Consider the following 10,939-nt stretch of genomic DNA (forward strand, 5'->3'; position numbering starts at 1 on the left):
ATTCCATGTACACATTTGCTGGTATAAGGTCATAGTGCACGTGACTATGATGACGTTAAAAATTCTTACTTTGGTCGGTCTATGTTGTACTGTTAAAATGGCAATCCGTTAAAAGTTTGCTTAATAATATGAATATTTGCAATGAAAAATAGATTAAAGAACAGAACATTTTGCGAAAATATTCTAGGTGTAAAATCAAGAGGCCAGAATTAATTAAATAAAGCTTCGTTGATTTGCAATAAGAAAAAAACAGTATCTTTTCTTAGAAATGAGGATAGGCGAAGTTACAGTTAAATAACAGATCTTACTTTCAAGACATTCACTCTTTTTATTCATATAGGAAGGTGTATATTATTTTTAACGCATGAGTTAGTCAACTTAGTTATTGATTAATGTTACAAAAAGTTCTCACTCAAATACGTGGTGTCATATTGGAACAAGTTTTCTTGAGAAATGTAAATAAATTTTAAAGATCTATAACAAACCAATAAAACAAACGGATGATGACATTATCTTAATTTAGATTATGGATGTATCAGTAATTGGAAATTCATTTAGATCGACTGTAGCGACCTGTACATAGTGAGAAACCACCGAAAATTGTTTCACAGCATGTGTTTAACTAGTGTCGACATTCAAAACAACGTATCGTGCTATGTTGACAGAAACAAAACATGTACGTACAGCAAATGCAAAAATTTATGAAATAAAACATATAATTTACTAATTAAATTTCCAAAAATTTGGACATTTAGATACAAAATATTAATCATAATGTTCTGTTAAATAAATTGAATTTGATCTGTCCTTAGTATTTCAATCAATTTGCAAATAACCATAACAATTATAGATACTAAGCATTCGCGATCAAAAAGTAGGTTACCGCAGAACGTGACGTAATTTCGACCCTGTACGCATAGATCGCGAATTTAAGAGAAAGGCACTTGTCATTCATGATAGACTAGCCAAAGGTGATGTTTATTTGACAATAGATAGGGGTAATATCATAAAAAAATAATCATGAAAAACAAACTTAATCTATGGGCTTTGCACTCATAAGTAGGTAGCTACCTTTTTCAATACGAACAAATTGTGAATACGTGGACAGTTGTCCATTCTAGTCCACTCGTCGCAACATCAGTCAAAAAAACCTTAAGCTAATACCTAATATATATATTATCAAAACTTATTAACAATTTGAAGTTGAACGTGGAGCGTAAGTTAAATACGCGTTAAAAATTAAATTTACTTAGTCGTTTTCTTTTAGTAACGGTCTCAGAGTTTAAGGCCACTGGAATCAAAACTTTCACGATCAAGTGCAGATGTCTGCAGCATGAGAAGCACGCGATTATGACGACACATATGAAATGTTTCGGAACGGATTCGCAATGCCGGCGGACATAGCGCGCGTACGGACGCTCCGTTCACGTCCACTACCGTCGATATCATAGCAATAACTGAAACCAGTTCCTACTATAAAGTATTACCGACCATACCATCCCTGCTTTGTGTTACATACATTGTACCGAAAGTGATCACAATAGATCGTTCGTCATGTGTCTTCATTAGTATTCCTCATTAACTGAACTGCTTCCTTTTTATGCTTTGGTAGGTCGTTAAAATTTGTGCTATGAAACACTAAACATTAAAAATATATTAAAGCGGCAAATAATTATTTGTGCTATACTAGAACAATAGTCGTCTTAGGAAGGCGGTAAATAATATGGTAATGAAATAATTCGTCTGCATCACGACTGCACAAGGAAGCTAACTAGCTGCTGCATTAATTAATCGATAACTCCTCGGGTAGCCATTAAATATGCATAGAACTACTTTCAGACTTCATAAACACGATCGTTCTTAGATCGCCATGGACTTGCATAGCGCAATGTTGGTGCAATGCACTAGCATAACTGCACACTGCATACCTTACGGGGAATGGAGGAATTCCATGTCAATGGATGACATAAACATTTTACCGGTATCTCAGATTTTCAATGTTACCCTCAAACAAGGTTTTTGTAAGTATAATTTCTATAGTTTCTATGATAGATACTTTACCTCCAAAGATGTAAGATAGCGAATGCCCAAATCTCAATAGGCTGATATAATGTAATAAAATTGGGGTAAATTTTTGTAAATGGCAAACGATCGTGCGTGCCATGAGATGATGGAAGAACGACAAATTGGAAGATCGGTGGATCTCACGAGACATAAAGGGAATGAAAACGTTCTTTAATTCAATAGTTAATCACCTGCCGACAAAGATTATTGATATGTAAGATGTTATTACTTACACTTATTTATAAATATGTATTAGATGTATAAAATAGTAGAAAGAAGTGCTCCCAAAGGCGGTGCAGTGTGAGTCACTCAGCCGCTTTATTTATTTTGGTCCACGACCGTTCAGAAATCAATAACCGGTTTTAACACTTGTCGTTTCACTATCCGAATCATGTAACTTTTACTATTTCTTAGGCCCGAGTACACTGAATCAGGATTATAAATTTTCTTACATCCATGTGTAGTAGAAATAGTCTATCATATATTTTTTTAAACATTCGAGTTCGCTTCTGCTCGAAATTTATTTTTTAACACTAACATGTAAATTTTTGATTTCTTAATCTCACAGCACTTTACAGAAATAACAACAAGTGTACTTAATACCATTAGCGTTTTCAATTTTAAAACTATTTCATCTCGCAAAATCTTTAAGTTTTATTTGCAATAAATAAGGGTTTTCACTAATTTGAACCTTTGTACTTAAAATGTTCTTTGTTTCTGTATAGTTAAGATACAGAAGGTCATAGGTTATGTACACATGTGTACGTACATCAATGCCAATGAACGTGACACTTTGTATGATTCTGAATACTTGAAAATATAACTCACTTATCAAATTCATCAATTAATTTATATCTTAGTCTCAACATAAATTATGTTGACTATTTTTTTATTTGAAAGTATAACCTAGGGTACCTAGTCCCATACAAGTCAAGATCTTTTGAAGCCAAGTTGGAGAAACCGAGCGAACTTTTATATAAAATACTATTTTTCAATATAGACTAACTAATCCTCTATAAATCTAATTTTTAATTCCATCATGAAGCCATACAGCTGAACGTTGTCTTTTAGTCTTTTCAAGACTTACTTATTTCACAGCCAGAACTATTGTTGGTAATAATATGATGGAGTACATAAGTTTAACTGCAAAATATGCATGCTTCATATTAATAAATTTAGCCGAGATGAAGCTATATAAATACTTTGACATTTTTATAATTAATAGTTATATTACCATTACTAGACAAATAGATAAGAAATTAACGAAGGTATTAATTAATGTTCTCACGGTCAAGATAACAGAACTCTCACAGCTGTTGCGCGATGCGGCGCCGCGTCGCGACGACGGCGACGCCAATCTCCTGTCTCCCGGACCACCCCTAATCGATACCGAACCAAGTTCTCATGCAACTTTATTCGGTGCTAAAATATGCTCTCCTTATGCAAATATTCACACAGATATATGAACGTGTCGGTATCTTACGTAAGATGAATCACTAATGTATTTAATAAAGTTGATGGTGTGAACGATCGGATTGTTGGCACCGGCGGGGGCACGTGCGACACTATGTTAGATGCAGCGGTGCACCTCAGCTATGTTTAGCACAGGTCGGTGGCAGTGGGTGCGCGAGTGGCGATGCGTGCGGCACGGGGCTCGCAGACGGCGGCGGTGTGGTATCGATCCGCGAGGGGAACACGCGTGCCGCGTGGCTACCGGCGCGACCGGCACTGGCCGTGCGCCTCTCGCGCCGCGCATGCGCTCTCATGCCGAACCTTCAGATATTACGACTCCTTCATACGTAATGTTCATGGACGGGTCGTAGTATCTTGAAGACTAGTGACGATTTAATTGTAACACTAATCTGTTTCACGAAAGATTTGAAATATTAATTTACCATAAGTAAAAATTATTTCCTGTAGCACTGTAGAATAATATGATACTTAATCCAAAACGCCCAAATTAATTGCTTTAGGTACTACATTATTATAGAAAAATACAAGCTTAATAAGAATGTGGTGCAATGTAAATAATACCTACTGCCCAAATTGTCAGTAACAAATTGACTCAAGTGCAGCTAAACCAGACTATTGTCTTCGACTCCCAAGGAAAATCGAACAAAGGGAACAAATAGCCCTGAAACATACCAGACAACATCGAAAATGTGTTTAAGCTATCTCAATATCTCAAATACTCGTAACCTGCAGTGCGACAAAGGGAGTGGTACATTTCTAATTTTTTAAATTGAAAAAAATGGACAACGGGCAAATAATATTTAATAATTACCACACAACGAGCTAAATATTTAATTCATAATACGATTGTAAAGACAGTGTGCAAAAATAGCACAATGAGTACGATCGTGGGAATGCGTCGCCTATTGAACTCCGCGTAACGGATTCCAGAAAATCCTCAACTGCCTACATAAACATCAATAGTATATTAACTGTCGAAGTGTTATGAATGAAATGGTATTGCAATGTTTCTATTCATAAAACAAAACACATCGTCTATTATATACAAATACGTATACTCACGGAAATAATTAAGTGTCTCCCTGATCTGGTCAGGCGTGAGTCCAAGGTCTTCGGAGCTAACCGGCAACGCCGGTGACGGTATAAACCAATCTTGATTCTCGTACCCTGAAATTAAAAAAAAACTTCAAATTAAAGTGTTTATAGAAATGCGATTTTAATAAAGGTTAAGAGTAGATATTATGTATACTTATTTAAAGTTATTATAAGACTATATTCTCCTAAAACTTTTGCGAATAATTCTCTAATTTGCATTGAAATAAAACAATTACCAATGCGTAAGGAGGAATTCGTTAATAAAACACTTAGCGAGGGGCCCTAAGCCCCAACGCGTGATACACGTCACGGGATTCTATGCTGAATCATACTACCTACATGCCCCAACCGCTTTCAGCTGGTTGAAACGAAATAATGCCGACCACTCCCAGTTGTAGAGGATTCACACTTTCGACTCTTTTAACGGTAAATTACCTTACAAAAGATTTATTTATTAAGTGTATATAAATAGTTTGTTTTAAAAAAAAATACTGAAACACATAGGTAATTTAAGCGGAAAAACGTTAAAGGCACTAACTAGCATGTTGAAAAAGTTGAGTTCCAAATGCACAAAATAAATTTTCGGACGACTAGGATGCAGCGTTTCTAAGTTATTGATTGGAGTACGGCGTAACTTTACAGGTGCGACGCATCAGATCGGTCGGGGACGCATGCTGCGGTGCATACTGGCAGTCGGGCGATGACTCGAGCGATGAGACACCATTATTTATAGCCTGCCAGAACGGCGCTGGCGCCGGAAACCGTGCCTCGGACACTTACTTAGAACGGAACAACTGATATAGAATTAGATTTTACTTCGTGTGAATGATGAACAACGATAAGATTTAAACACTATATTTCGAATCCCGTTTTTACAGAAAAAACCATTTGGATAGTTGTTTTTCATGTTGCTCACATCAAGGTTGAAACTATTGTCACGGTTGAACTAATTACTATAAAGACTTACTAAATTGCACTCGGTAGGTACTAAGTCATAATTTGTCCCTTATTCTAATCCCATTAATAAAATGTTGTTACTTGTTATCTCAAAGTAAGACTAAATTTAATTACATCCCAACTTGTTGCTTTTTGGTATTACTTATAGTTCTAATATTCCTTTCATAACCATAAGAAGGCCCTGTTGGTATTGGTATCTTATTGGTTTTGAGTCTGACGACAATGTCTAACAAGCCGGATTGTCAGACAATTTGCGAGACAAATGATTTGAACTCAGAACGGCTTGTATTAAACAATCATACCTACATAAGTGCCAAAAACAAACAAGCAAACGAGCCATTATTATGTAACAGTAACTAGCAGAAAGTACTTAGAGGTATGATTACTTGAATACAAATAATTAGAACAAGGAAAAGCCGTGTGGTTCCCGGCACCAATACAAAAAAGAATAGTACCACACCATCTCTTTCCCATGGATGTCGTAAAAGGCGACTAAGGGATAAGCTTACTAAGGGATTCTTTTTTAGGCGATGGGCTAGCAACCTGTCACTATTTGAATCTCAATTCTATCATTAAGCCAAATAGCTGAACGTGGCTATTCAGTCTTTTTAAGACTGTTGGTTCTGTCCGCCCCGCAAGGGATACAGACGTGACCATATGTGTATGTGTGTAAAAGCTACAGACATATTATACATCTATAATATTACCTATGTATTATACAAAATACCAACATAAGTCTAGCATCCCTGCAAATAGACAATGTTCTACTTTTAGAACATTGGCCTAGTAAAATTTACAACCAGCCGAGAAAGAAAACTGGGCGGATTCCAGCAAATAATCGGGACATTTATGGACGAAGCTATCAAAACATGACAAAAATAGCGCGCTTTACTGAATTAATTTATAAAAAAAATTTGTCTGTTATTGCTTTATTACTATGCTAACTGCTAAAGTGATGAAAATGTTTCTCAGGCGAAACAGTCTAGGTGTTTCCGTTGGCGATATTTGAATAAAAATTGATTTGGTCGTATCCCGTCGTAACGGAGTAGACGAAATAACATCACGATTGTATCATTTCGCCAAAGAAACACTTAGTTTGATCAAATGCCAACAAAATTCGATGAAATAAAAAATACCTAGAAAGAAGCATTGATCCAGCTTTACTATTTGCTCCGTAGTTTCGTCAAATCACGCAAGGATCGAATTAAAACCAATCTTATGAGTGATCACAAGTTTCTCAAAAATATCCTTTCTAATGTACAAACAATTCAGACATTTGACAGAGTAAAGAGTAAAATTTCATGGCGCAACATTATTGAATTGGGAAGACCTCATTATCTATACTTGTTGTTTTTATATAAGTGCCATGTGATACCCGGCACCAATACAAAAAAAGAATAGGACCACTCCATCTCTTTTCCATGGATGTCGTAAAAGGCGACTAAGGGATAGGCTTACAAACTTGGGATTCTTTTTTAGGCGATGGGCTAGCAACCTGTCACAAATAGTGACAGAAATGAATCTCAATTCTATCATTAAGCCAAATAGCTTAACGTTGCCATTTAGTCTTTTCAAGACTGTTGGCTCTGTCTACCCCGCAAGGGATATAGACGTGACCGTGTATGTTTATATAAGAACAAATACTAACATCCGATCAACTGTCACCAACTTGGATTGTACGAGTAATTTAATGCAACTAGCTAGGCATGGATAAAGATATCGTATATATTCATCTGAACAGAAATTGAAACTTACCTCCAAACTGAGTGAGGCTGTCAGCTCGTAGCCGATATTTTGGTATGTGTTCTTGAAGGAGACTGACGATCTCTACCTCAGGCACCTCCTCGCTATTGCACACCTCTGAAAAAGAGAGTTGTGTTATCATCTAAACTTATAATAAATCTTACTTTCTAAGTAATAAGAAACCTTGATTTATTGATGAAAGGCAGTCGTGACCGGCGTAGTCAACTTGAGCGCAATGCAGTCCTTAGCCGTATAGTTAGTCAGAGTTCATGTTACAAAGCGTCTACTTTCCGTATTTAGTATAGAGGCATTCAGCAGACAGAATCGATAGTTCCCTCCCAGTCCTGGCGGCGGATGACCGCGCCATCTGCGGGGGCATGCACCCCGTCTGTCACACTAGCTATACTCTATACACCGTCTGCACCATAATGCAATTCTTCATACAAGGAAATCTTAAAAATAAACATGGCAGGCAATATATTTCAAGATTGGCTAGTAAAGCCAAATAATTCCCGTTATGTTGTAAATATACAAATACTAGCATTTAGGCACGGCTCCGCGTGCGTGAAAAGTATCCTATGTTCTTCTACGTCTCCACACTCTATTCAATATTTTATAAAAGGCTTTGACGTGAAAGACGGACAAACAAACATTCACATTTATAATATTAGTATGGATTGGCAGGGACTTTATACGAATAAAGGTAATTTTAATGGTTAAATTAATGGCGAGTTAATCAGACAAAACTTTCGGATTTAGAAAGTAAATATTTGTAATACAGAACCGATTGAAATATAATGATACTGTATTTTGAGGTATACTGATTAAAGATATAAAAAAATAATAGAAAGTTATATAAAACAAACAAAGAATGGCACTTTTCTGAAGATAAGTATCTTGAGCCCATAGAATAAAAAAGGAACACTATTGAGTGTACACAGATGTATCAATAAAAACGTTTTTATTTTAGTATTTCCGTTGGACTTCTTCCAAAAAATATCTAAGAACAATTGTTATATAAAATTCTCCGCAGTTGTCTTATTAATAAGATAAACTAAAATTTAAAAAATGCTTCAAATTGTTTCGATTTGCAGATTTATTAATTAATTTAAAATTTAATAAAATTAATCAATTAATTTCATTAGATTTCCTTTTTTAAGATTTCCCTTTTAAATTTTAAACTATTAATGAAATAAAAAGAAAAGTAGGAAAGAGCCGTAAAATTGTGGCGGAGGGTGCAACTGGGCACACGCTAAGATGAGAGAGAGAGTGACTTGAACTACAACTAGCGACGTTGCTTATTATCATTAAGCCCAGAGATGGTTGCCATCGCAATACATACCGTATAAGAGAAAGCAACTAATTAGGTAGATGTTTTGCACAAGCTGTGACATACAAAGTGATCTCTCTTAGACAAAGAGCTATTTACATAGCGCCTCAACGGGAAACTGCAGTGCCGAGAGAAATCTAGAATAGTTTTAGACCGATTTTAATTTATCTTCTATTTGTTATACTGTGAGTAAATAAACAAGAGTTTAAGAAAACAAGTTTAAGAAAAAATAATCTTTAAATGCGATACAAATAATTAATTGTCATTTCTAAATAGAAATATCTGTATGGAAAGTAAGATTTTTTGAAAATACTAAACATCCAAGTCTTGAAAATTTTCAGTTGGTACTTCCCTATAATATTCTAGACAAGATATACTAAAACGTTTTGAGAACACTCATTTTATTTAGAACTAGCTGTGCCCGCGACTTCGTCCGCGTGGAATAGTTATTTTGGGCATCGTTGAAGTTGAAAGATGAATAATTTTCCCCGTTTTTTTCACATTTTCCATTATTTCTTTACTCCTTACAGTTACAGCGTGATGTTATATAGCCTAAAGCCTTCCTCGATAAATGGTCTATAGTATCATCTTGCTTCATGGCATCGCGAAGGTGCATGTGTTCTTCAGCGCGCAGCTGTCTTTGACCGAACTGCTAAGCTATTAGGAATTACACGTGTTATTGTGAGTCAAACATGAAAGATAGACATGCTGTCTTGGGATATTTTTTTAATAATTTTATGTAGAATATTTCTGTTATACATACATGGTTTCGCTATAGCTTTAACTATTAAGGCTGCACACGCGACGGAAGCTTAAAAAATCAAGTAACTTCTCCCGTTTTCCCAACATTTCCTTTCACTGCTCTGCTCCTACTGATTGTAGCGTAATGAAAAGTATACTATAACCTGCTCAGGAGTATGAAGAATAACTGTACCAAGTTTTGTTAAAATCCGTCAAGTAGTTTTTGTTTCTATGTATAAAGAACATACATACAGACAGACAGACAAAAAATTTACCGATTGCATTTTTAGCATCAGTATCGATCACTAATCAACCCCTGTTTTTTTTAAAATATATTCAATGTACAGAATTGACCTCTCTACAGATTTATTATAAGTATAGATATATAAGAAGGACAATTTGATATAATTGCCTCGAATATTTACATGCATTATCAGCTTATCAGAATGAAAAATTTTCCTATACAACAGATGTGTTATGATTACATCAGACATATAATATAATTGTGCACAAGAGAGTTTCACCTAATATCTTAATTATCAAAAGTTCTAAACTTAGGACTGTAGAAACAGAAAACAGTATGAAATTTTAAACGTTTTCAAGACGAAAATAAACCAAACAATATCTTACATAATACATACTGTGTGTTTTTAATAAAATTACACATCATATGATTTAATTCAGACATTTATAGAGCTCAGGTTGCGAAAAAATACAAAAAAATCTTCATGGAAAAATTTGCCCTCTCACTGCCAACGGTTGTTGCTACACGATTTTCATTTGGTTAATGTCATAATTATTAATGTTCTACTTAAAAATCACGGCAATAGTAACGTTACCAATAAGCAAAACTAAAGGAAAACTGAGAAAAATTATATTACATTGTTGTGGTCAGAATAATGAGCAATGTACATAGTACTATGTACAACGAAGCGGGTTCAGTTTACCGACAAGCGCGTCTGTTCATAGTATTGTGGGCGCACAAATTTAAGAAAGTTATAATACATATTATGTATAGCATATTCATCTCATCACAACACAGAGGGAGATTAACCTCATTGTTGGAGGTTACCTATGTAGGTAGGATACATTTATGAACTATAAATAACTTACGCTATAAGCTGAGATTTAAAAAGCAAAAGCAGTATGAAAATTTAACAGTTATTTTGATCATTATTTGCTTTCTTGATAACACGCGTAGGAGCAATCACTGAACATGATGACCAACAATCATCACTTACCATCGCTCCAAGCGAGAAGCAAGTCTTGGCGCTTCTCAAACGTTTCATCGTTGCGGCGCGAACGCAACCGCTGGCGCTTCGTGCTCATGCTCCACACAAATGCTTCACTGTCATACAATTATATCAATTACCGAACCACCACTTAACAGTCACATATCAACAAACAAAACGATGCACTTTCACCAAGGTCTGCCTACGTGCCTTAAGTAATGGAAACAACGAATGGCAATCCAAATCACTATTGATAACGGCTCATCATAATCTTAAACGTCACAGAAATCGATAACAAAAAACC

General features: G+C 35.4%; 1 protein-coding gene across 4 annotated transcripts in view; it reads right to left on the reverse strand.

Annotated features, from left to right (window-relative positions):
• LOC106131832 (trafficking kinesin-binding protein milt) overlaps positions 1-10,939 on the reverse strand; it is a 41,082-nt gene that overhangs the window by 25,178 nt on the left and 4,965 nt on the right. For 2 of the 4 annotated variants that reach the window (XM_013331046.2, XM_060944422.1), the window contains exons 1-3: positions 10,645-10,883; positions 7,345-7,449; positions 4,600-4,704 (exon numbers count right to left, since the gene is read on the reverse strand). In XM_013331046.2, coding sequence (XP_013186500.2) covers positions 4,600-4,704; positions 7,345-7,449; positions 10,645-10,732 — 298 coding nt within the window. In that variant the 5' untranslated portion in view covers positions 10,733-10,883. Of the gene's footprint in view, positions 1-3,352; positions 3,555-4,599; positions 4,705-7,344; positions 7,450-10,644; positions 10,884-10,939 lie in introns of those variants that run through there. The other 2 variants (XM_013331052.2, XM_013331049.2) reach the window with 2 other exon arrangements.

The sequence above is a fragment of the Amyelois transitella genome, chromosome 5 (assembly GCF_032362555.1).
Source record: "Amyelois transitella isolate CPQ chromosome 5, ilAmyTran1.1, whole genome shotgun sequence".
NCBI classification, from domain to species: Eukaryota; Metazoa; Arthropoda; class Insecta; order Lepidoptera; family Pyralidae; genus Amyelois; species Amyelois transitella.